The sequence below is a fragment of the Marmota flaviventris genome, chromosome 1 (genome assembly GCF_047511675.1).
Source record: "Marmota flaviventris isolate mMarFla1 chromosome 1, mMarFla1.hap1, whole genome shotgun sequence".
Taxonomy (NCBI): Eukaryota; Metazoa; Chordata; class Mammalia; order Rodentia; family Sciuridae; genus Marmota; species Marmota flaviventris.
Window position 1 is genome coordinate 178,352,646 of NC_092498.1, and position 27,968 is coordinate 178,380,613.

General features: G+C 38.4%; 1 protein-coding gene across 2 annotated transcripts in view; it reads left to right on the forward strand.

Moving 5' to 3' along the window:
• Plcl2 (phospholipase C like 2) overlaps positions 1-27,968 on the forward strand; it is a 191,213-nt gene that overhangs the window by 89,242 nt on the left and 74,003 nt on the right. For both annotated transcript variants that reach the window (XM_027923164.2, XM_027923165.3), the window contains exons 2-3: positions 13,172-15,658; positions 18,065-18,268. In XM_027923164.2, the coding sequence (XP_027778965.1) occupies positions 13,172-15,658; positions 18,065-18,268 (2,691 nt within the window). The remainder of the gene's footprint in view (positions 1-13,171; positions 15,659-18,064; positions 18,269-27,968) is intronic.

The following is a 27,968-nucleotide window of genomic DNA, read 5'->3' on the forward strand; positions in this document are numbered from 1 at the left end:
AAATTGGCATTGCTCTATTTTGCAAATGCTCTAGTTTAATCGCTGGAGTCTCCTGGATTCCTGCCATGTGGTCATTGACATTTTTATTGATCTCTTAACCCAAGTATGGCTTTTAATTTTTTACAAAATGGGGCTTACCGTGGGCATGACATAAAGTAGGCACATATTGATGGTTTAAGCCAAATAGATGCAAAGATGGTGAAGGCATGTCTGTGCCACTTCAGCAGAGGAATTGTGTTAGGAAATATTTTATTTGCACATAACACTTCTAAGTAGAAGAGCAGTGGGTTTGGAATTTACTATGATTTTTAAATATTTCAATAGTTAAAAAATAGAATTGCAACAATACATTTAGAGATAATTTTAACTATGTAAAAACTTGATTTTTGTTTTCTTTGAGTAATAGTAAAAATTGGATCCAGGGGTGCTTTACCACTGAGCAACACCCGCAGTGCTTTTTATTTTTTAATTTGGGGCAGGATCTTATTAAGTTGCTTAGAGCCTTGCTAAGTTGCTAAGGCTGGCCTGGACTTATGATCTTCCTGCCTCAGCCTTCTGAGTCACTGGGATTATAGGAATGTGCCATCATGCCTGACTACAAAAACTATTTTTAAAGTTTACAGACATCTCTGGTGTTTTAAATGGTGATTCTTCTAGTGATAGTCTTTGCGTTCATGCAGTCCTTCTGGAGGGCAGACAAACTGTGTAACACTTGAACAGCATATAGCCTTTAGCTCAATTTTATTAAACTGTTAAGGTAGAAACAAAATAAATACCTACACAAATGAGCTGAAGATTTTTGAAGTTGTGAAAGGAATGAGGCTTTTTCCAGTTGTTGACCTTTTAAAACAGGTGGTAAGTTGTATTTGCCCACATAGGAAAAATGCACATGATTATCAGTTTCATACACGTTTGTATTTGTTCTGTCTGCCGATAGGAACATGTGCTCCCAGGCTGCAGAGGCCTCTCTGTGAGAGGTGCTTTCTCTCCCACAGAGGCTGGGTAGCCTCGCTCTATGGTATTACCCAGGACTCACATCCAGACTCTTCTTGCTTGCTTCCCTTCATCCTACCCCCAGACTCCATGAGCTTCTTCAGACATTGCAGCCTCTTTCCTATCTCATATCTCTTTATTTGCAATTCCCCAGAGAGTCAGTCAGAATTGACTTCCTCTTCCTTTCCATTTTCCATCAGGGTTCAACTCAAGAGTCTTTTCCCAAGGACTTCGCTCCTTCAGAGAGCAACATTCCCTCTCTCCTGTACTGTTAATTTTCCTTTTTTTTTTTTTTATGAGGTAAGTCCCTTCAGCATAGAAATCTGCTCCATTATCACCAACCTAAACAAAGGTAGGCTCCTTCTAACTACCAGTTCATTTCCCAAGTTCTTCTTTCACAGAATGATCTATATCTACTGTCTCCATACCTTTATCCCTTTCTCTCTCCAGCACCCTCCTAAGGCCTTCTCACCTGTCACCCCAAAACTGCTTTTGCCCAGAACCACCAAAGAACCCTGTGCTGCCAAATTTCAAACATACCTCGCCAACTTAATGTAAAAGAAAGCATGAAAGAAGGATAAAGGATCAAAAAGGCATGAGACATATACAAAAGAAAAAGTAAAATAACAGATATGAATCCCAACTATATCAATAACAACATTAAAGGTGAATGGGTTAAATAATCCTATCAAGGGCAGAGAAAGACTGGCTTTAAACAAAAAGAGCCAACTATATGCTTTCTACATTTTAAATTCAAAGATGCAAATAATTTAAGTAAATGGATGGAAAAAGATATACCATGCAAACAGCAACCATAAGAATATACTTAAACTGGGTGTTATGGTACATGCCCATACTCCCAGTGACCCAGGAAGCTGAGGCAAGAATATCACAGGTTCAGAGTCAGGGTCAGGGTCAGCCTCAGCAACTTAGCAAGACCCTTAGCAACTTAGCAAGACACTGTCTCAAAAAGAACTGGGGATTGATACCATTGATACTTAATACCACTAAACTATTCACTGAGAAGTGGCTAATATTATAAATTTTATGTTGTCTATGTTTTATGTTATTTAGTTTGCTACAATTAAAATTTTTAAAAGTTGCTATGAGGGGCTGGGGTTGTGGCTCAGTGGCAGAGCACTTGCCTTAGCATGTGTGAGGCGCACTGGGTTTGATCCTCAGCACCACATAAAAGTAAATAAAAAATAAAGGTACATCAACAACTAAAAAATATTTTTTAAAAAGTTGCTATGATTATTCTTCATATAATACATTGGAAATCTAATATTTGAAGTTTTGTATTTTAAGTCACTCTGTTTTTAGTGTTTTAGTTGTGGACTCTGAAAGAGAGGTTGCATTACTAAAATCAGACACTATTTTTTTAAATCTATAAGCATGATCTTGTGCTTTTATGATGTATTGGACAACTCTATGTCTAGTGTGGCATTAGGCTCAGCAAAGGATTTAATAAGCAAATAAATAACTTTTTAAAAGGTGAACTCTGCTTCTTAGTAGTATATGCCCCAGTTGAGAAAGGAAAGTTCACAGATTTCATAAATAGGGTTTGTGTTTAGGGAGAAATGGGAAAGATACAAGCCTCTGAGAAGAGTCTAGAAAGCCAGGCAGGGGACACAGGAATTGCATGAGATGCCACAACAGGTTCTTCACACAGTACTGTAATGACCTCTGGCTTTGGGATTCTGGGAGCCTGGACAGCAGGAGGCAGCATGTGAGCCATGCTACAGAGTGAGGAGAGTTTTGGTGATGGCTATGTGAGTGTCTGGGTTAGTTACTCTGCTTCTCAAACTCATTTATAATGACAGTAGTTGACAGTACCTGATATGGTTGGTGTTGCTGCTCAAGGCACAGGAGATTCAGGTCTTCTGGTGGGCACGTCTGATACCTCATACACCTGACTCAGTGCTTTCCCGACTAGCCCCTCCCTTCTAGTTCAGTTTTCCAACTTCTAAACGTACATGTGTAGCCCAGTTCCCTCATCTCTGGGTTAACAGAGGTCACTATCATACTCATGTCATGGGATTGCTAAGTACATAGCAACTGTAATGAATAAGCTCAAGGTATGTACAGGATGATAACAAATTCCTGGGCCAGAAGATTCAGACAGGATAACCATGGGTGGGAATGGGCCAGCGAAATAAGGAAGCTAGTCAGGGAGACCAAGTGAGTTTGGTTTCAGAGAAATATGGAGAGATCCAATTTATAAACCAAAGCACAGAGGATATGTTATTGAAAAATAAGTTTTGTCAATGATTTCTTTTCATTGTAGCCCTTTGATAGCCAATGAACACTTTGTTCCTAGCTAAAACTAGTTGTTGGAACATTGACCAGTATTGCTGTAGAGCTATAATTATTTGACTTTCTGATAAATGTAATAGAAAAAAATTAATAGTAAAAGTTGAAAAAATATTGGCCTGACTTTGCACTTTCAACTTTATATACTATTTTGCATCCCCAAACTCTCTTGTACAGAGATTTTTTTAAAAAAATTCTTATTGAGAACTTTAATATAAAGATTATATAATCTACCATCTTTAATTTGAAGAAAGAACAAAATTATTAGTGTTTTTTTAAAAAAAAACAAACAAAAAACAAATACACCTCTTCTTAAACAGCCATTTTTTAAGCTAAAGAATTAACTTATTTTTGTCTTTCTAATAATTCCAAGGCAGTCCTTGGCTTTACTGAAATTATGAATTGATTGAAAGGAGTTACTGCTCTGACTACCAACTTGGTGCAGCCAAGGGCTTCTAGTATGTAAGACAAGGTCCATTCTCTTAGAAAGTTCACTTTCTACTTAAGGAGATAAGACTAAACCACATAAAACAATTAGAGAACTGAATAAGACTATCATTAAATGTTTAATTATAGGGTAAGGACTATAACTACTGTATGAGTTTAGAGAAGACCTACATCAAGGGTTGAACTAGTGTGGGCTCATGAATGGATGAGAGATTTAAAGAATATGTTTCGGAGAGCTGAGTTTCCTTTTCATGTTGTTTCTTTTTTTGGTTTTCTGATCTAATTGCTCCCCCCACCACATACACAAATTTCACATGCATATAAACAATTGAATTAAAAAATTTTCTCAGTTAGAAAAATTGAGAATACTACTTCTTCAAATATTTCTTTTGCCCTATAGAAAAAGTAAATTTTTCCTGTAAGATTTAAAAAATAAATTGCTTTCATAATAAATTGCCAGTGTGCGATTTTCCTTAAGAATTTAAATTTTAAAAATATGGAATTATTAAAATTTATGGTTGAAAGAGCTACTATTCTTTATTCACTGGGGTGGATCTGACCCAAGGCAATAGCTGCATCTGCAGATGGATGAATCTCCATGATGCTTTTCTCCTGACTTCTAACTACCCCTGGATTGCTGTATTTTTTGCCTCAAACCTCAAGCAATACCATATTTAGGGATTAAAAAAATGAGGAAAATATACTCTTCTTCCAAAGCTATATTGAAAGCATGAAGAATCAGTACAGTTTAGGGGAGAAAAATAGTGATTAAGAAGTTACTCTTTGAATTGATTAAATGTGGGCCTACACAGTCACTTTATGTGATTCAACTTGGGTACCTTTCAAAATTCAGTACAATTTACTAGAAAGTTATTAACAATTAAAGTTATATAATAGTTCTATAGTGAAGGAAGCCAGCAGGCTCTATAGTGTCTGAATATGAAATTACCATCTACATTTTGGAGAAACACCCATAGTTTTCACATAAAATTGGGCCACTTAAATAACCATTATTATGGATCATAAATTAGAATACATTAGCATCAATATTTTCACTGGAATGTAGTCTAATTTATTGGAGCTCAGTGCTTTCACTGTTAAGTTTTTCATTACTGGATAAAATCAACTGATTTTATTGTAGTTTACATTGGACACAGATGTAGATTGTGGTTTTGTAAATTTACTTTGAATAAATATTTCAGTAGTTGTGAAAATGTTTCAACTAAAGAGTGTTGTCATGAAAGTGGTATTGTTTAATTATAGTCCTCTAACCTCATAATTAAAGACCTCATTGTTTTAAAGGCAAATGTAACTCATCACATCACACAATTTGGAAGCTTTAACCTGACACCAAAAGTTTGATTTTACAGAAATAAGAAATTTATTTTCTTTGTTACTATTTTGAACATCATAGGTTTATCTACACTGCAGTTAGAATTGACATGGAATATGAAGTAAAAGGAATCATCTGAATAAGTCTGATGACAAAGTATTTTGATTGAAATAGTTTGGTTATATTTTAGACAAAAAACATGGGGGTTATGAGGATCTGTGTTTCAAATTCATAGTACATGTGGATACTTATAAGTGATTTTAATTGTAATTTTAATTAAATTGATGGGATTTAAAATTCATACAGGAGTGGATTACCTATTTGTTCCCTAGAGATGTGGAAATTCAGCCTCTTGAAGCTTTATTTTGAGAGGGCATCTGGCTGTCTTTGACAGTTTCCCATTGTATATCTTGGGCATCGCATCCATTTGGTTATGTTCAGAAGCTCTGGAGCTGCATTAAGTAGTGACCTCGTTTAAACACCATTCATTTGGTTTCTTCTGAGATAAATTAACCTTTGACAAATCCTAAATGGTTCGAGTATTGCAGTTACATGTTTATTATGGTATTTGTTTGTTTGTTTGTTTCACAAAGAAATAATGTCAGCCCAAAATGAACTTATTTATTTAACAGGGTCTATATAGGCTATTAAATGCATTAAAGAATTAAGTTGAAAAAATGGACAATAATACATGACTAGATGTATTATTCCATATGAAGATGGAAAGTAAGAAATATCTGTCCAATGGGAATGTTATTTTAAAAACTCGACAACATCAGAGATGATGAATACCAGGCACAAAGTTCTTGTCAATGTGAACTGATTTGATTATTATAACAACTATATAAATTAGGTATTATAAATAACATATGAAGGACAGGTATTATTTTGATGGCTATTTTACATGTGGGGAAACTGAGGCACAGAGGACAGATATACAGTGCTAGCTTATGTTTTGTGGCCCACAGTATTTCTGTGGATAATTCCTAAACTCTAAAGTTTATGAACTATTGAGCTAGTTTGCTCTACTTTGGTATGAACAAAAACATTTCATGGCTATCAGTGTCTGTATTGATTTTTCTGTTTTATTAATAAAATTCTACTTTTATCTGTAAATTATATAGTTTGCTTTCCTTTCCTCTCAGTTTTCATTTCTCTTGGATAGCCTTCACACTTCCATTACAACTCTGTAAAACATCCTTTTCCTTGATGCTAATGTTTAACTCTAATGTGTAGCTCCACCACTGAGCTACAACCCCAGGAAGTGGTAAACTTTCCTTTGTCTTCTAAAGTTTATATTAACAGTTTACAATCCTACATTTTTTGGAGGAAAAGGGATGGGTTGTGCAGATCACTTCAGAATCTGATCCCAATCGTGTGGACCCTCTGAAACCAATCTGTGACCCCTCAGAGACTAATAACTGGGTTAGAAACATCTTTGTCTTTGAAAGTAGAGGGAATTTCAGGGGTTTCAAAGAGAATAGCTTTCCCACAGAGCTATTTATAATATGTAGTACATTTGCAAGTTGCTGGTCAAGTAGACAACCTGTGGTTCAGTATAAATAAGTGAATCACTTGTAGTCCATCTGATTGATAATTCTTATTTGTGTTTATTTTAAAAAATATTTTTAGTTGTAGATGGATACAATACCTTTATTTTTATTAATTTATTTATTTTATGTGGTGCTGAGTATTTAACCCAGTGTCTCATATGTTTGAGGCAAGTAAGTGCTCCACCACTGAGTCACAACCCCAGCCCCTCTTATTTGTGTTTCTATGTATAAAATTTTCTTTTTTCTCTGGCTGCCAGAACGCTTTTCTCCTTTTATTTGATTTTCAGCAGTTTGACTTTATCTAGTTCTGTGCATGTGTGATCCTGCTTGATCTAATTTTGGAAAAATTGAGAATACTACTTCTTCAAATATTTCTTCTGCCTTATTGTTACTCTGCCTTTTCTTACTGGGGCTTCATTTTTGCATATGTTGGTCAAATTCTTGGGTGCTCTGATTGATTGAGAGAGATAAAATTTGTCTCTTTGTGTTTTAATCTGGATAATTTCAGTGACTTATCTTCAAATTCACTGATTCTTTCCTTGGCTATGTTTAGTTTACTTATTAGTACATGAAAGGAATTCATCATCTCTAATGTTGTCAAGTTTTTAAATTAACATTCCCATTGGATCATTTCTTATAATTTTCATGTTTTTTTGTGAAAATACACCATCTGACCATGCATTATTGCCCATTTTTTTTTTCACTTAATCCTTTAACACATTAATTATAGTTTTCAAGTCTTCATCTAATAGTTCCAGCCTCTGAGTAACCTCTGAGTCTGGTTCTATTGATTGCTTTATATCTTGACATTGTTTTTTTTTCTTACTTTGTTGTGTGTTCTATAATTTTTATTGAATGCTACATGACGTTTTATAAAGACTGAGATAAATAAGATTTATTTTCAGAAATGGGCATGTCAGGTCATTAGTGCTGGAGAATTTGAGTCAGGTTAGTAATTGAGCTAGGTTTGGATTTTGAATTGCCACTGTTAGCTTCAGTTGCACCCCTAGCTTCAAATTCCTCTACTGGTGGGCTACTGTCAATCTGTGTTTTGGGTGGGGGCTAGGGTTCTGGAGGGCTTACTCAGTGTTCTTGCTTTACCCTCAGCTTTTAGCTGTGATTGCCTGTGTCAGAGAGGTGTCTGTTTCCATATTCTTACTCTTTCTGTAGTGGTAGACAGCTTGTTCTTCAGTGCTAGGCTTTCAATGAGGTCCTGGGAGTTTTTGGTCTCCTGGACTAGTTTTAATCTTAGGCTGTGCTATACACCTGGGCCTTAGGGTTGGGCCATCTCTGCCTTCCTTCCCTGTTCCATGTAGCAGCACAACTCTGCCTGTACCAATATTGAATTTGAGCAGGAGATAGTTTTTTGCCCCTCCCTGGTCTTATCAGAGCTCTACTTTCCTTGTGCAAACTCCAGAGTCCAAGAAGTTTCTATATCCCTTTGGACAGTGGACCTTTGCCTGGTTCTATAGGCAGATGGATTTTGCTTCCATCCTTTTCCTAGTTGCTCTAGGAGAAAGGACTGATGGCCTTTCCCCAGGGGCTATGTCTTGCGCTTCATGAGAAAAGGGTTGAAGAAATGGGCAACTTTACACTGCACCCCAGGAGTAGCCCTCACCTCCTTCATGCCTATACCCAGGAGAGGGGCTCTCCTCCTGCTCCACCTCCATTCTTTCTCAAGTCTATGTGTGGAGAAGCCTACCAGTGGGAATTGGCCTTGGGAACTCTTTAGAATTTTAATTGTTTTCCTCTAATGGGCAACCAGTTTCTATGTCCTGTTTCTCTTTAAACAGGCATATCATTTTTGGGAATTCACTTCCCTTGGTTGCCTTGTGACCACAGCTCTGACAGAAACAAGAGACGTCATGATATTAGTTTGTCTGGATTTTTCTTATTAGTTTGTAAGTGACATTGTCTTTTGGCTTTCTGTATCGTAAGCCATAACCTGAACTGCACTTACCCTACTTCATGACTTTTACACTTATCTATTTCCAAGCCAAGAGCAGATCTGTAGCTTCATAGACTTCTTGCTAAACCTGGGCATTGGTAAGCTTTTGGAATACAGAAGAGGACATCATAGAGGAGGAGGGCTGGCTGAGGAGAAGCATCCATAGGCCAAGTAGCTTTCTATTACTTGCACAAAGGACCAGAAGTGGCGCTTTACTTTTCCCCATTTAGCACAGTAGGCCAGAAGCTGCATTTGACCTAGCTTTTCTTCAACTTGTTTTATTCTTCTAAGGTTCATCTTATTTTATACAGTGACCTTCAGAGTGACGGTTTTTTTTTTGCTCTAGATACTCCTCTTACCCTCTGCTCATCTTGGAGAGCACATCAAAGTTTTAAAGATGTATGGAAAACCTTTCAGGGTAACCCTGCAAGGTAACCCTGATATGCCCAGCATGACTTATTCTTTCAATTCAGAGTTATTGTTATTGAGATAAAGAAAAGTCAGGCCTTGCTGTGCTTGTTTAATAGACCTAGTTCTTTCTTGGGATTTTTTTTTTTTTAAATGGTTTTGTTTTGTAAAAGTCACAGAAATTTCTTTAATCCAGTGTTTATTAGCTCTTTTAAATTCTAGACCCCCTTGATAAACATACAAACCCTATATCTTAGTGTTTTTATTTTTTATTCAAATGAAACAAACAAACAAAAAAACTCCAAAGGAACCAGAGGACAAAGGGCTGTTTTGTTTTCATCCTACCCCACTTTTGATATCCCCCACTGCATACCTAAATCAGTGTCTAGACTTGGTCACTATTTGGCAAGGGTATTAAATTTAGCTATTGGTACACCATCTTTGCATGTTTATTTAGGAATAATCAAATACAAAAATGGAAACAAACAGTTTTGAAGTATAGAAGACACAAGAGGCAATTACTTCCATCAGAGCATTAACTCTGTACGCCTGTAGACAGGACTCCAATCCTGCATATCAGCCTCTTTCTTCTCCAGAGTGAGCTAGATCAGTTGTATCAGTGGTAAGTACTTTGTTGCCAGTGGAAGAAATGAGGCCCGCTTTTGTTACCTTATTTCAGAATGAAAACTGATGAAATTGCTCATGGCTGTTTTAAGAAATTGCTGCTATTTAAATATCCAGATGAGCTCCTATTTTTAGCAACAAACTTCTGTTCAATAAGTTGGTTAGAAATCTGTATGTTTTTCATTATATATGACTGCTTCCACTTTAGTGCTCAACATAAATTCGGTAAATATTTTTTATTCATCCTGAATTTGCTGTGATACAGAAAAGTTTCCTTGACCTCTTTCTAGCACATCATTTTACCTAAATTCATTCCTGGCACAATATTGTTATATTTTAAATAAGTGTTGCTTAATATGTAAGCAACATTTTAGGCTTCTTTTCAGTTGTAAAATCTATGATTCTTTATCAAGGAATACAAAATTTTAGCGTTTGGTTTTCTTCTAGTCCAGACCTTTTTTGTGTACTTTTTCTTTTGATACCAGTGGGGCAGCAAAGATGCCCTGCGTGGCTGCGTTTCCATTTTGTGGTATTCACCATCCAGAAGCATTAGGTGATGAGTGCAAACTCACCATGTAACAGCCATCTCTGAGAAAGAACTTACTTAAACCTTGAAAAAAGTATTTTGAGACACCTCCATCTCAGCAGAAACCTGTGCTTTTTCCTTTGGTTCTAGGTAATTAGTGCATTCACACACATGTAGTCGTTTGTGAACATTTTAGAATTGAATTTAAACTAACTTGAATTACGATCAGATGCCTGGTCACTGTTGGGCTGAAGAATGAAAGCCAAGTTGAAATGAGTAGAACTGAGATAAAGATTCCAAATGTTAGGCAGTTTGGGACCCATTCTCCTGCCCCTGAACTCTGATTCTGTGTCCCTCTCACACAAGTGCTTCTGTCTTCCCTTCCTTTCTTTTTGCCATGGGGGACCAGATGGCCTACTTCTCTAGTCGTCATATCCACCTGTTACTCCCAGCCAGAGATTCTGGTCTATCCAGTGACCTGAGTGAAGCTCGCACCTGCTATCCTCTGTGTTGGTCTCTAAGCAAGCACACTCTTCTATATGAGTTTTCTAATGGCTTTACTGCTAGTGGGAAGGGAGAAACAGATTGCTTCATGCAAACCTTGGTGTGCTGTGGAGAGGACAGCATTGTTGTAGCCAGCAGCATATGGAGGGGGAGGAGGAGACAGGAGGTATCTGGTAAGGGGTGTCCCTGCTGTCAATATATCAGCAGTGCTTTGGTGGCTGTCAGGTGCTTGTGTCTGCTTTCAGTAACCAGAAGTCCAATCAAAGCCTGGGCTGGTTTGTGAAAAGAAAAGCAATGTTCATAAAGGAACTACCTATTCTTAGCATGCTGCCTGTCCCACAGACATGGGTGTGTTAGTGTGTATGTATGTTGTGTGTATTAGCCAACTTTGCTATTCAACTTTTTTCTCTTAATTAACAAACAGACCTATGAATTTGTAATGAATCAGAAAGTGGTAGTAGAATATTAATCAGTGTGTATGATGGCGGAATAAAGGATTACAGTGCTGAAAAAATACTAGATGTTTTAATGGATCAGTGATAAACACCTCCATTTATCTTTGTGACTTCTTTTTACTGGTGGCACTTTGGAATATAATTTATAAAGATTATGAAATTTCCTTACTAAGTTAGTGTGTTGCCTTTATTAAAGGTAAATGTGTCTTCTTAGACATAAAGACATCCTTCATTCTGAAAAATGGGGAATTTATACATTTTTTGTGCCCTTATGCATGGCTGATTACAAATTTAATTTCATGCCAGCTGACTTGAATAGACAGAATGCAATCTATGCTTTAGGGATTTGGAATAGCTATAATACAATATATCTTATAGATACAATTAGCACAGTTTTTACCACTTTTGCACTTTATTGTTCTGAGGATACAGTTATGAAGAAATACTCTGCCTGGTGGCTTTTATGTTTTATCTTGGCACTCAGATAACAAAAGCCTCTGTGGTTCATTTTGAAACTTTGAGGGAAATGATACCCATATGATTTAAAGTTTTAAGTTTAATTATCTTCTGCAAATTGCTTTTGGAAGTATAGGTAGTCAAAAAGTAAAAGTGGTTTTAAATTTTAAACATAGAAAGTAGCATAATGGTTTTATGAAATATAGAGGATTTTATTCAAAATAGATGCTATCCAGAACAGGAAAATCAGAATTGCCTTTGTAAAATATTTTGCATGCTTTTTTCTTTATTGCCTTGAAAGTTATATAATCCCAACCCCCACCCTTTTTCCCTAATACAAAGGCTTACTGAAAATTTATGATCTCTGTCTCATTACAGATTTCATATACCACCTGAGAGGCAATATTGTGTTTTAAGTTAAAATCACAAAAGATGTTTTGAGGTCATTTGAGCAACTCTTTTTCAAACAAGAAAGGTATACATATGGGAAGGTCTTAAACAACACAGATGTAGATGCCAATCCTTAAGTTGGGAACCTCTTTACTCATGCAGGAGAATTGAGGAGTACATTATTGGTGGTGCAAAGTTGTTTGGAAATAGATGCTACTTGAAGTTTTACACTTGGGTAGTGATAATAACCTATTTATATTGGAAGTACTTAGATGATATTATTCTCAGCATCAGCCTGGTACACACTAGTAAATTTTAATAACCCCAACTTTAGAATTTCAGAAGTACCCCCCAGATATAATAAAGATCTCCCCCTCAGACCTAATACAGTTGCAAGGGTAAAACCATATATCTGAACTATTTAGGAACATGACTATTATAAGACTCCAAAGAGTCTTTTCTGCTGGAATTCCAGTGTATATCCATTGAACACACATTTTAATAGTTGATACTTAGCACTTTCTTGTTATGTGTTATAGAGTCCAGAAATAGCCCAAACATCTCACTGAACCCTAGTGGCCAGGAAATGATTTTCAGACTTAATAGTGTATATCCCCATGATGTGAGGTGCTGCCTAAAATGCCACTTCCTGATACCATCCCTATAGAGCTGACATCCTAGAGTGCTTAGGAATCTACAATTAAATCAGATAACCCAGAGAATTCTAAGGTAGATGATCTGGTGACAAGCTGTTAGGACACACTGATGAAGGAGACATATCCCCTCTCAGGACCTGCTTCATGGAGTTGCTTCAAGACCTGTGCAATTGTACAAGCCCCACGCTCAGAAGGTCCCCATACTTGACTTAATGCTCTTCTGTTATCTTCTAGAAGGTCTTAATAATTTTTGAGTAGGACTCCTACATTTTCATTTCTCTCCAGGCCCTGAAAATTATGTAGCCAGTTCTATATACAGATTTCATTGTATGTTACTGAAATCGTGTTCCTTGGCAAGAATGAATTGAAGGTATTTGATAATGATTTCTTATCTGTTGGTATTGGGCTGTAAACTCCAAGGCTACTTCTGAGCTTTAGAGGTGAATGAGTATCCTTCACCACAGGACCCAGAATAGGAAATCCTTATATTAAATTTTAATTAGTAATCCTGAACACAGACACCCATGTTTATGTTATTCTAATCCACTTTTTTTTTCCCTCCCAGGATGGTACGAAACAGAAAAGGGAGCGGAAGAAGACTGTGTCGTTCAGCAGCATGCCCACTGAGAAGAAGATCAGCAGTGCGAGTGATTGCATCAATTCCATGGTCGAAGGTTCAGAACTCAAAAAGGTCCGCTCCAACTCTAGAATTTACCATAGGTATTTTTTACTAGATGCTGACATGCAGAGCTTGAGGTGGGAGCCATCGAAGAAGGATTCTGAGAAAGCCAAGATTGATATTAAATCCATCAAGGAAGTGAGAACAGGAAAAAATACAGACATATTCCGTAGCAATGGCATTTCTGACCAGATATCTGAAGATTGTGCATTTTCAGTCATATATGGAGAGAATTATGAGTCACTTGATTTGGTTGCCAACTCTGCAGATGTTGCAAACATCTGGGTCACGGGACTGCGGTACCTAATTTCTTATGGCAAACATACCCTCGATATGTTGGAAAGTAGCCAAGACAACATGAGGACTTCTTGGGTTTCACAAATGTTTAGTGAAATTGATGTAGACAACCTTGGACATATAACTCTGTGTAATGCTGTGCAATGTATCAGAAACCTCAATCCTGGTTTAAAAACGAGCAAAATTGAGCTCAAGTTCAAAGAGTTGCACAAATCAAAGGACAAAGGTGGCACAGAAGTCACAAAGGAAGAATTTATTGAGGTTTTTCATGAGCTTTGTACTAGACCTGAAATTTATTTCCTTTTAGTTCAGTTTTCAAGCAATAAAGAATTCCTTGATACCAAGGACCTTATGATGTTTCTTGAAGCAGAACAGGGTGTGGCACATATAAATGAGGAAATAAGCCTTGAAATTATTCACAAATATGAGCCATCCAAAGAGGGCCAGGACAAGGGCTGGCTGTCTATAGACGGGTTCACTAATTACCTTATGTCACCTGACTGTTATATTTTTGATCCAGAACATAAGAAGGTCTGTCAGGATATGAAGCAACCTCTGTCTCATTACTTTATAAACTCATCTCATAATACATATTTAATAGAGGATCAGTTCCGAGGTCCCTCTGACATCACAGGATATATTCGGGCTCTTAAAATGGGTTGCCGGAGTGTCGAATTAGATGTATGGGATGGGCCAGATAATGAACCCGTAATTTACACCGGCCACACTATGACCTCTCAGATAGTCTTCCGCAGTGTCATTGATATTATTAACAAGTATGCATTCTTTGCTTCAGAGTATCCTCTTATCTTGTGTTTAGAAAATCACTGTTCTATTAAACAACAGAAAGTAATGGTTCAACACATGAAGAAAATTTTGGGAGACAAGCTCTATACCACTTCACCCAATGTCGAGGAATCTTACCTACCATCCCCAGATGTTCTGAAAGGGAAGATACTAATCAAAGCCAAGAAGCTGTCCTCAAATTGCTCTGGAGTAGAAGGAGACGTTACTGATGAAGATGAAGGAGCAGAAATGTCTCAGAGGATAGGGAAGGAGAACGTGGAGCAACCCAGCAATGTGCCTGTGAAGCGATTTCAGCTTTGCAAAGAGCTGTCTGAACTGGTCAGCATCTGTAAGTCAGTTCAGTTCAAGGAATTTCAGGTGTCATTTCAGGTTCAGAAGTACTGGGAAGTCTGTTCCTTTAATGAAGTGCTTGCCAGCAAATATGCCAATGAAAATCCAGGGGACTTCGTAAATTATAACAAGCGTTTTCTTGCTAGGGTCTTTCCTAGTCCGATGAGAATCGACTCCAGTAACATGAACCCTCAAGATTTTTGGAAATGTGGTTGTCAAATCGTAGCCATGAACTTTCAGACTCCAGGGCTGATGATGGACTTGAATATTGGCTGGTTCAGGCAGAATGGAAACTGTGGCTATGTCCTTCGGCCGGCCATCATGCGGGAGGAGGTTTCCTTCTTCAGTGCCAACACGAAAGACTCTGTCCCGGGAGTCTCCCCTCAACTTCTTCACATTAAAATCATCAGTGGGCAGAACTTTCCAAAGCCCAAAGGATCAGGTGCCAAAGGTGATGTGGTGGACCCTTATGTCTATGTGGAAATCCATGGGATCCCTGCCGACTGTGCAGAACAAAGGACAAAAACAGTGCACCAGAATGGAGATGCACCCATTTTTGATGAGAGCTTTGAATTTCAAATCAACCTGCCTGAGCTGGCCATGGTGCGCTTCGTAGTGCTAGACGATGACTACATTGGGGATGAATTTATTGGTCAGTACACAATTCCCTTTGAATGTTTACAGACGGGCTACCGCCATGTCCCCCTGCAGTCCTTGACTGGAGAGGTTCTTGCTCATGCTTCTTTGTTTGTGCACGTGGCCATCACTAACCGAAGAGGAGGAGGGAAGCCTCATAAAAGGGGCCTTTCCGTGAGAAAAGGGAAGAAATCCAGGGAATATGCATCTCTGAGAACGTTGTGGATTAAAACTGTGGATGAGGTGTTCAAGAATGCCCAGCCCCCCATTCGGGATGCCACAGATCTGAGAGAGAACATGCAGGTACGTGCTCATGGTCAAGTGTTCACTCAATGGTTGTTCTGCTGAGTGCATGTCCACAGCTTAGGAACGAATTGGTCTTTTTTTTAATGAGTATATTTAATTTCAAATAATATGTAAATTTCAATTATTATTAGAAGGTTTGCCTCTAGTCTCATTTCTTATCATTTAAATTTCCAGAACTACAATTGTTCAAAATATAATGGTTAGAATAATCTAGTTTTGTTGCTTCGTTGCTCATCCCAGTTCCTGTTAAGGACTAATTCACAGTTCCTATTTTTTTCTAATAGTATGCATTGGAATCTGATATTTCTTGGTTGTAACACAAGCATATGACCCCTCAAAACAAAAAGGGATATGGGTTACAGTAAAAGAGCGCCGTGCTCCTGGCCTTTCTCGTGGTGCTGCAGTGCTGGGAAGATAGTAGGCCCTTAAATGAGTCAGTGTGTTTGCATATTGACCCGTCTCTTGATTTTAGAGGCTTGCTAATTGTTTAAGTAAAAAACATGTGGTGTCTCTATTTATTGAAGTCGAAGGTACAAATGACTTCTGAAATATATAATAGCTGAAAGCAATCAGTTAGGAACTGTGTATTTAATTAAGCATGTCTACAAGCCTAACCATGTGGTTGAGCCTCTGTGTGAGTGATGCAGAAGTGGACAGCAAAGACCCGCCACACAGAGGTATCGACACTAGCCAGTCACAGTATGTTTGGTACCATGCGTGATAGGTGCTCTGTTTGGTCTGTTTATTTTTAAATGATTGTTATAAAAATGACATCAGCAGTAAACTCTGGTTCAGAAAATGTACTGTCTAAATGCTTTTCCCATCTACCAATTCTGCAGATTCTTCATGAAGAATAAGCCCTTCCTGTAATAGGGACATATATTTTCTTTCTCTCAAGGTAAAAGCATAACTGAGATGTGGAGGGCTTTCCCACTACTGAGGGTACAAGTGTTGGGTAAACCCTCAGCTCCAAGCAGGACACACTGTCCCTTGCCTGGTGGCTGCTGGAGTGTATGTGCCACAGAATTCCCCTGGGGACCTGCCAAAGCCAGAGCATCATCTTTTCCAGAGCCTGCATCTGCTCTGAATCCGACAGCCCAGTGGGTGGTGATATTTGATGGTTGCCTGCTGTCACGGGCAGTCTGGCCGCAAGCATGTAGCAGTGAACCAGAAGCCAGACCACCTGCCCTCAAGGGACTTGTCCTGTAGCTGGGGGTGGGTGTTGGAAGGGGAAACAAACAGTAAGTACATGAATATACAAATAGGACAACTGCAGATGCTGTGAGTGCTATGAAGAAAATAAAACAGAGAGGTATGCTGGAATGATCAGACTCTACTTTATATATCACAATAATGATTTATTTTTATTCAGTCATATCAAAGTGATTTTGAGTGAAATTACTTATAGTTTAAAACATGAGTCTGTTTCCTCCTCCATAACATGGCTTGTTGAGAGGATTAAATGAGGTAATGTGTAATACATATGCCCAGTATAGCCTAGACTTTGGAAATGCTCAAAGAATGCCAGCTCCTGACATTTTACAGTGTTGAGGGTTTTCTTTAATGGATATTTTAATGAGATGCCTCTGGTGATTAGAACACAAGAGAGTCGCTGTTGTGATGGTCTACGCCTGTAGTCCCAGCCATTTGGGAAGCTAAGGCAGGAGGATTGCAAATTTGAGGCCAGCCGGGGCAATTTAGTGAGACCCTGTTTAAAAATAAAGGGGGGAAAAAAAAAAACAGGACTGGGAATGTAGCTCAGAGGTAGACTGCTCCTAGGTTCAATCCCCAGTACCGCCATGTGGGGGAGTGGTTTGTGGGGTGGGGTGAGGGTTACAGTGGAGAAGGGCAGGGGAGTTGCCGTGGAGATGCTAAAAAGGGAAAGGCAAGGGGAACCAGGACCCCTGCTGGGCAGACCCTGCAGTGAAGAGCAGCTTCTTCAAAGGTCCTGTAAATTTGGAAACTTGGTATAAACAGGTGATATTTCTTTCCTTTCCTTTTTGGGTGGCTGGTGTATTTGATACTTGTTTCAAACCGGATTTGATTTTTTTTTCTTAATCTTTACCTTTTCCATATGCAGAGGCCATTCTTTTTATTTGCTCATACTTGCATATAAATATTGCACTACTGTGAACTTTGATCTGAAAAAAGGCTTTGACCTTTGGAAGAATTCAACTTATTTACATTTTCAATACTTTTGATAAATTAGTATTACAATTGTCTGTAACCGTATTTACTTAGGAAAATAGTTATTTTTTCCAAGCATAAATAATTATTAGCCAATTCTGTCATAACATTGCCAATAACTTTTATACTAGGTTCCAATATAACCAGTTATATCAAGTATAATATCCAGGAGAAATTAATTAATTACCAAGTGCCTCCTTTTTTGCCCTTTGACAGAATGCAGTGGTGTCCTTCAAGGAGCTGTGTGGCCTGTCCTCAGTGGCCAATCTCATGCAGTGCATGCTGGCGGTGTCTCCCCGCTTTCTGGGGCCTGATAACAACCCCCTGGTGGTCCTGAATCTCAGCGAGCCATATCCCACGATGGAGTTACAGGGCATCGTGCCAGAAGTTCTGAAGAAGATTGTAACGACTTATGACATGGTGAGTGGTGTTTGTCCCATCGTGTAGGCTGGTGCCAGAGATGTCTTTAGACAACATGCCATATGTCCTGAGGAGCTCTTGCTGAAGTGTGCGTTTTTATTTCATGCTTCGTTTGTCTGTGTCGGAGAAGTAACTCCCCTAGCCTTTCTGTAATGGAAAGAGTTTAATGTTTTGTTATTGTTTTAGAAAGCAGGATTCATTCAGAGAATTACTTGCTCACTTGCTTCAGTTGGATTAAACATGAGTTAGCTTCTCAAGAACTATGTCTGAATTGATTTCTAAAGGATGCCTTATTTTCTACATATATGTCATAAAGAATTTTATCTCCTCTTGTAACCATCTATTGATTTCTTTTGTTTTCATATCTCAACCTAGTGAAGATGAGAAATTCAATTTAAAAAATAAACTTGGAATACCAGAAGGGGCAGGTGCTGCATCTCATTATTCTACTGCATGATGGTTTCCTTCTTGCAGCAGCTGCTCTGAGACACCTGTGTTTGTCATCAGCTTAATGTTAATGAGGTATCCTCAGGACACCTAGAATATTACATTTTTGCACTTAAGGTCTGTCTTATATTTTCTTTTTTTTTTTTTAGTTGTTGATAGATCTTTATTTTTATTTATTTATATGTGGTGCTGAGAATCGAACCCAGTGCCTCACACATGCCAGGCAAATGCATTACCGCTGAGCCCCAGCCCCAGCCCTAGTTCTGTCTTGTATTTTCTTAATTGCATTTCACTGTTTTTGTCCTTTATGATTTATCATAACTCTATGAGAGAATTTAATGGGCGAATAGCACCTATTTCAGGCTCACGATGTAGTTAAAGTGATCAGAACTCACTGTGTATACTGGTAGTGTCTTGTCAGCATGTCAGGGTTAAGCATAGGACACTCCCCTTCCAGATAGGCCAGTTTGACATCCTTTACCATTCAGGGTAGTTGGGGGTAAAATTCTCATCCACCACCTCCTCCACTCTAGAAGCCCAAGCTAAGGCCACAGAGCACTAGGCTTTCTCTGATGTAGCTTACAGTGCTCAAGGACCAAACAAGATTGGCATCATATATCTACACTGAAACGTTTTTTGAAAACATTTTTGACTGTTTTCATAAATTGGTCTGAAAGTGGTAGATTAGAGAGATTTATGAAATTAAAGGGAAAATTAAAAACACTTCAGGTCAGCATTTTCCATACTATTCTGAGGAACCTTGGTTCTTTAGGATGTTAGTAAATACCACATGGGGAGATGGTTCCATGATGAAGTACTTCAGGGAAATACTAGTCTGAACAAAACTGATCAGATACCATTCTTATAGGATTTCTCGGAGCCTTATCTTTCCTGGCACACTGTGCTCCAAGAGGGCAGTGGACATGGATAGTTATCTTTCCTGGCACACTGTGCTCCAAGAGGGCAGTGGACATGGATAGAGCACGCCCTATTTCACATGTTGGCTTGACCAATAGACTCCTGTTTCCAAAAACAAAAGTTCTGAAGAACACATTTTGGGAAATGCTTCTTTAATCTTTGAGTAAGTCGGGAAGTACAAGCCAGAAGAATGTAATTGTTTTAAGCAATTTATTAGTTTATTACCTCCTAAAAAGGTGATTTCAAAGCTATTTCCCCATGTTCCTGTGAAGCAGGCACACATTGTAGTGGCTGCTCATATCCTCTCCTATTTCTAGCTCAGACTTCGTGGAAACACAAGAGATGTGAGGGACTGAACACTGGACACCGTGGCAAACTACAGGGAGAGTCACCCACCCTGCAGAAAGTAGGAAGACTAGGGTTAGGTATGTCTGATAACCCTTGAGTGATGCTGGGTGCCAGAGGGCTACAAAGATGAGCATGAATGGCCTCTGTCTGGGAGCCAGCCAGTCCACTAGAAAATGATGGAGGAAGGACAGAATTGCCATAATAGGCTCATGCTGGGATTTCTTGGGAATAGGGAAAATGGAAAGATAGGAAAAAGAGATAAAAATGGAGAAATTTGAAGTAATTTGCCACGCTGTGAGCTAGACTATGCAGTTAGTTGCTGATTCCAGGTTTTATGGGAAGATGTCAGAGAGAAGTAGCTGATGTTTATAAGTGAATGCCTTTATTTATTTATTTATTTATTTATTTTAATTGGTGCTGGAGATCAAACCGAGGGCTTTGCATATGTTCAACAAATACTGTAGCACTGAGCTACACCACAACTCTGTAAATGCTTTTCTAGCTTGAGCCACAAATAAAAATCATAAACCTACTTCATTGATCATTTCAGTGACAGTCATATAGTAACGTTTCTTCACTTTAAGGTTTTTGACAGGGACTTCCTGACAGCGGAGTGGGGGTCACCATGTAGATGATGACATGGTTGACTGGCGCTGAGTGTAGATCAGAGTAGAGTTGAAAGCCTGGCTGAACTCTTAGGGTCTCCTTAAAGCTCTTTAAGGACACAGAGACTGCCACAGCACCCACAACTATATTTGGCACAGGAATTGCTCAATGTCTCCTGCCCCTTCCTCTTCCTGGACTAGTAGATGACAACACTTATTGCATAACTCTTGTTTGCATCTAACTATATTTGTGTTATTCTAGAAGGAATAAGCTTGTTTAAAAGTTTTAAATTGTGAGACTATTCTTTTCTCATGTTTAATTGAAATAGCTGTGCTGCTTGATACTCCATGGTTTATAGATTTGTTTTGTTTTTAATTCCTTCTGGTAAATTTATGTTATAAAATATTTAAAATTAAGTTCAAATTATTGCTGCAGCAATATTATAACTCTTAGAATATTTTATGGACTTTTTTAGTGACTTAATAGTTTCTCACCTTATGACAATTAATTAAAGCTAACTAGAATAGGGAAAACGTTGATGGGAAATGTATTATGGTCGTGGACAGTCTGTAACTTTAAATATAGCTCTTTATTTTTTATAGTGTTATATTGAGCTTGGCCCAAAATTAACCTTAGGAGAAAGATCTTATTTCTTTGTTGACTTCCCATTTATAATTTGAAGACTTCAAATGAGAAGTAAGAGTGGGTTGAGAAATCCCTGTCCAGAGCGCCTGTGTTGTTGTGTGACTGTGCTGCTGACGCTGGTCCTGCTGAGGACAGTACTGTGCTGGCTCCCATGGATGAGCAGGTGTGTATTGCTGCCATCCAGACTGAGATTGCTTCTCATTTTATACACTCTGGATAATGAAATGGAGTGTCATAAATGTGCCAGTTTCTTTTTGAAAAGGGGGAATGCAGATCATGAACAGAGAGCAGTGTGGAAGCCAGCAATGAGGCCAGAAAGGCAGACCCATGCACACAGTGTGGCTGCACATCCCAGTTTTCCTAGGATGGGTCTTGTTCATATATACCTGTTGTTCTAGAATAATTGTTAATCATTCTCTTGTTGTCTCTTGAAAATATTCCTATTCAGAAGAAAAGGAAAGAAAATTAATCTTTAAAACTTTTAACTATCCCTATTCAGATGGTCAGTTGTGTTGTCACCTACCCATTGACCCTAGATTGTTCTTATGTCTCCTGTGATTACCACCAATAGGCAGACTTTCAAAAGTCCTGATTGTGGTTTTACCCTATTTGTGATGTCCCCCATGATGTTGCCATGGAGTGGAAAAGAGCTTCATGTTAGTGGAGGTTTACTGGGTAGACTGGGCCTTTAAATGGCACTTCCTTGTCTCCATGGTCCTGGTGTCCGTAAGTACCTCATCCCATTTCTTAGGGACTAAACCTATGAGGATTCAGCTTATTCCTCTAGGTCATCTGGACTCCTCCAGTCTACCCTCCCTGATTCTTAATGGAAAAGATCCTTGAGTCCCTTTATTCAAACCTAATATTTTCAACAGATGGGGAATGACTTCCAGTTATTGATCAGTATTGCAATATACCATATACATTATTATGTCATACATCATGACCAGATCAGAGAGTTGTGCTTTTTTACTTAAATAATTGATTTGGTTTAGTTAAGATATCATATTGGTTTCTTCTGAAGTGGAATATAGTAAAAAAATTGAATTTGTTTATTTTAACAAAGCATATAAAATAAGTAATACTTGCATTTTCCTTTTTAAATATATATATATATTTTAGTTGTAGATGGACACAGTTCCTATATTTATTTTTATATGGTGCAGAGGATCAAACCCAGTACCTCACATGTAGGCAAGTACTCTACTACTGAGCTACAACCCTGGCCCAAACATTTGCATTTTCATTGGTGAAATCTACGCTTATTTACAAACTCTTATTACATGCAAGGTCCTGAGCACTCATCCAACAACACATATTTACTGAGTACCTACTGTGTACCAGGACCTGCATACTCTGTATAATGTACAGTTTTCTTAAGGATGGATCAGTACTGTGTTTCAAATGCACCCCTATCCTCATCAATATAAGAGATCCAGTTCACCATCTTTTGAAACTGAAATTATTTTTACCAACCTTTTCTTGTTGATGACAGTGAGAAGTCAGCGCTCTAGCTATCTTTGTTTATTAGATCCAGATTTACCATCTGCTTTAGACTTGAATTAATAAAATTTTTATGAGGTCCATACTAACACATGGGGACCAAGGAGTCAGCATTCTTGCTCTATAGAGAGAAAACATTGGGAATATAAAGGTTTTGTGAAGTATTATATTTTTTTTAAAGTTTTTGCAACTTTTTTGATTTTGTTAGTTTTTCTATGATATGAAATATGCTTTGATCAATGTAATGAAATTGAAGATGAAGTTGTAGGTAGTGAAAAAGCAAGAAAAAGAAAAAGTAAAGATGATGAAAGCCAGTGCTGTCTTGCAGGCATATGGTGGTTCACACACTGTGGCAGACTCTTGGGCAGCCCCTACCTGTTTGGAGGTTTTACACAAATTCATTCTTATCACCACTGTTCCTTTGTTTCTACTTTCCATTTGCAATTAATTTGTTTTGATCATTTCCTTGCAACTTAACAAAAATCTTGGTTTTAATTACCTTCAGGTTTAATTAAGAGAGCATACTCTGAGGAACCCATTTATCTAGTACAGAACGGTAATTTTTTTTTTTAAGGGAGGAACAAGATGCTTTGTCTAAGAGGATATAATTTGCACTCTGTTTTTGTGTAAGTTGCTGAGTAGTCTCTTCTAACACATAACTTTAAATATTTTTTAACTAAAACAAGGTTCTTTAAATAAAATATGTGAAATGAAGACTGTTTCTTATACAGAAATGTTGGCAATAGGCAAGTGGCATTAGGAACATTCTGTTTTGTGTTGGTGGTATGGTTTCATGTACTTTTTCTAGCCACTGCTTAATGCAGTAAGGAGATAAATCACACTTCATAATTAATGGAGCCTGTTGGTCTGGACCAAGCCAGAGATGATCTGCAATAAGGTTACTATTGATCCCCGTCTCCTTTGTGGCTCCTTTTATCACTCTCCTGACTCAAAACTTGACATTAAAAGCTTCTTTTAATTGGAGGTGTCAACTTTACCAACTTTTATAACTGTGGAAAAAAGGTCAGATAGAATATTATGCTTTGGGATAAGATTGAGCTAAAAAAAAAAGAAGGAAGGTAAGAAATGGAGGGAGGAAGAGAGGGAGCAGTGGTGGAGAGCAAGGGAAGGAGGGATGGAGAGAGGATGAGAGAATGCATCCTGTAGAAGGAAGATCAGAAATCCAAGGGCTATAGATCAATTTGTTAACTAGAGATATTCAGTAAATGTTTGCAAAAGAATTCTCTCTAAAATCATCAAAATAATACAGCTGAGCTACTCCAGAATGGTTTCAGTTGCTAATGGAAAAGAAAGAAACATTAAAAAGGTAGAGTGTGATGATGGCATCATTTTATCATCAGGTCAGATGGAGCAGGCTGCCACAGGGTAACCAGTAGCAGGGAGGTTTGGAAATTTTTTAAAGGTGGTGCTTCTAGGCTGCACAATGGTGATTACAAGATATTATTTCCAATCCAGTTTTTCTATCTTTACATGTCTTCTGGGAAACCATTGAAGAACACATATTTTAAAAGTATTCGTACACATACACACATACATCAGATATGTAAGTAAGGAACAACTGGGGAAGACTAGAATTTGGGGGGCTGGCAGTCCTCTTGAAAAAGAGACTTCATCATGTAGTAGTTTTTGACAGATAAGTTTGATACCTCTCCAAGAGGACAGCAGTGAAAACCTTGATGGAATTCACAGTTTGTCAGATGGTGTCCCTAGAGAAGATATGCTCAGTCGTACTAGTTGAACATCCATAATCCATAGTCCATATCTGCATGCTCTAAAATCCATCCTGTCAGTGCTCAAAAAGTTTCAGATTTGGAGACAGTTCAGATTTTCAGATTAGGGATGTTTCATAGGTGAAATCTATGCAATTTTTTTTTCTTTTTTGGTGGTGGTAGTGATTGAACTTGGGGCCTTGCATGTATGAAGCAAGTATTCCACCGCTGAGCTACACTCACAGCTCCTCTGTTTTAGATCCAAATCTGAAACACTTCTGGTTCCAGGTATTTTGCATAAGGGATAGTCAGCCTGTGTGAAGCAAGCCACTGTATTGTCTGACTCACCCTCAGCCTGATTTGAAATGTCTAAGTAAACTAGGAACCAGTAGTTGGGTGCTGTCCAACCATTATCGTGAATAAGAAATGGGAGCCTGCTGTTGGCACATTTTCTTAGGTAGATTTCATGTGAACCAAGGCTACCTGGAAAACAGCTGCAGGGCACTGTTTTGGGGTCGTGTATTCCGTAAGGTCTCCACTGTTTTATTTCTCTGTAGAGAGCCTTTGTATTGCCTTTTAAGGGGGCATATTTTCCAACATTTTGTTTCCCTGAATCTGATAGAAAACAGCTATGGAATTTATTTGAAACCTAAAACTCAAGAAAAGTCAGAGAATTTCTTCCTAAACTTATGCTTTATGCAAAATAACCCTACTACATTTTTAATAAAACTAAGATTGCTGAAGTACTATAGTCTTTTTTTTAAATGAAAAAGCAGAGAAATTGCTTCCTATCAACTTCCACAGTGAATATTAGATTTTGCTCTTGTATAATTCCTTCAAAATCTATTTTTGATGTTCTTTCTGTCTCTCTTTCTCTTTTTCTGTCTTTCTCTCAATAGTGGGAATTGAACCCGGAGATGGTTTACCACTGAGTTATATCCCTAGACTTTTTTATTTTGGGACAGTTTTGCTAAATTGCTGAGGGTCTTGCCTTGTTGCCCAGGCTGGCCTTGAACTTCAGATCCTCCTGCCTTGGCCTCCTGAATCACTGGAATTATAGGCATGGAATAGCACCACCAACTATGACTTCTCTTCTTTATCAGATGTGTCTTGTGTTTGTTTCTGCAGTGTCTGAAGGCACATCCAGAGTTGTTTGCTAAGTTCTCTTTTTTCTCTCTCCAGGACATTACAGGAAAGGACTTGATATGACTTTGCAATCCTGTACTTTATGGGTAATACATATATTTCTTTTTGGTCAGCCATATGCACTGGCAGTTTTTCAAAGCTGTGAGGAGGCCTTGAGCTTCCTTACCCCAGTTTATTCAGTGATCCCTTGGTCTCTGCTAGATGCTAAGCTGCCGTCTTCCCATCTCTGGGGTCCTTACTCTAGTACCACCCTTCATCACCTTCTGCCTGTGTGATGGTTTGAGTTCAAACTTTACACTCCACCCAGGTGAAAGACAAAACATAGCTATCTTATCTCTCTTAGGAGGTAGGTATTTCTAAATTTCTGTTCTGTTTGGCAAGCTAGATCTGCATTAATTTACATTGCCCCTTTGGACTGCAGGCTCAGCTCCTTAGGTGCAGCAAGCAGTCTCAGTCTTCCTCTTCTTTTTCTGTTGGCTCTACTGTGGCTGTCTGGAGAAGGTGGGGTTGCATGAGTCTTCTTTTTGTGTCCTTGTCAACCTGCCCTGGAAAGCTGGCTGTCTTCCTCTCTTCCCCTCCACCCCCATCTTGGCATGAGACAGGCCTTGTGGTGGAGCTAAGGGCCTCTGCGTCACACACACTGCGAGAGGTGGGCTTCCAGCTTTCTTTCCACTGCGTCTTCCCTCCTCTGCTCTGGAAGTTGTGCACCCCTTGCCTTGCCTTTGTGGGCAGAAGGGAAATCTCCTCACCCTAGGGGCTAAAACTGCATGATCTATGGGCTGTTTCTTCATATGTGAAGATAACTAAGAAAATAGTTTCTTCTTGATATATCCTGGCTTTTAAGGCTATAATTTTGGTAGGAATCTGGGTGAGTAAAAATCAAGTTGAATCTTTAAAACTGAGAAATGTCTTTGTGTTTGTAAGTTACTCATTTGTCACCTAAGCTCCAAGACTCATCCTTTGAATGAGTGGAAAGCTCCCTGGACAACATGCTTTATAAAATATGCCAACCTGTATGAAAATAAATATCCTTTTTACACTATTGCCATTGAACCTCGGTGATTGCTGAAGCACCTGCCTTGCAGCCTTCCCCTTCCTGCAGCTCAGCTTCTGAATTCCCCTAAAGACATTCTCCTTGAAATTTCATATAGAGGAAGGCCTGGGTGTTTCAGGGAGGAGCCAGAAGAAAGAGTGAGAAGTGAAGGTGTCAAGATGTAGGCCAACTAGGATTAGATTATCATCATTGAGAGAAATAGAGCCAATTGCTTTTTAGTACCTGACTGTGGTTGTCAGGTAAGTGACATTTTTCTTAGAGCATCTGGGGAAAGTATCATACCTTTGGTGCATTTGGATTGATGAAGCATTTGTATAAAGCCTAATAATTGCCAAGAAGGGGGAAAAAAGAAGCTGGTGATAACAGGATTAACTGAAAATGTGTGCCTCATGCCTATATTCTTCTAGCAATTGAATCTTTCCAACACAAAAATTTTTTATTTGCCATTAGAAAAAAACATCAAAAACTACAAGTAATATACAACCCTTAAAAAAAAAGAGATTTTTACAGCATCCAGAATCTGTGTGCTATCTCAAAGTTTGTAATTATTCTTGTAGTGTCTGCAAAATGGTATTGTCTCTGCATCCAGATTTGTGAATTGTGATTTTCCTCTTTGTGGAAATTTTTTTCAAACAGAAAAGCAATGATCAAGAAAACAAAGATCCTAATTGCCTTGTAGTGTACAGTAATTTGTGTATCTTTACTTGTGGTGTTTCTGAGTTCCCTATCCTTTCAGAGTGACAAAAATGAAGACTAGCTGGCCTAGAACATGCAATTCAGAGCTCATGAATCATCCAGCCTGTTTCTCCATTGTGTTTGGGGGCTACCTGGCTCCCTGTTACCTTAGACCCAGAGGAGAGCCATGTCCCTTTTTGATACTCCTACCTATGCTGTTGGCACAAAGGTGGTTGTGCCAGTACTTGCTGGCTTCTTTGAAAGAGAAATCGATGTATTCATCTTTATAAGCTTGCAGAGGCCTGTGATAGAAACCTTGGAGCTCCCCAAGTGGGCTCCATTTCAAAACACCAAGCACTGTCTGGTCCACACTAAATGGCAGGACCCATGAAGTGTACCTTCACTGTTTAATTGTCCTAATAGATTGACTTCTAACCAGGCGGGGAGGGGTGAAACCCATGGTACCTACATTTGGCACCAGAGGACCACATAGAATTCAGGATGCTTTATAGCCAGTTAATGGAGATATTTTGCCTGAATGATTATTTTATCAGTGCTGGCTTCAAAGTGTGATCTACAATTAACTAATACGAATTACACGCATTGGTACTCTTTAGAAATACTTGTC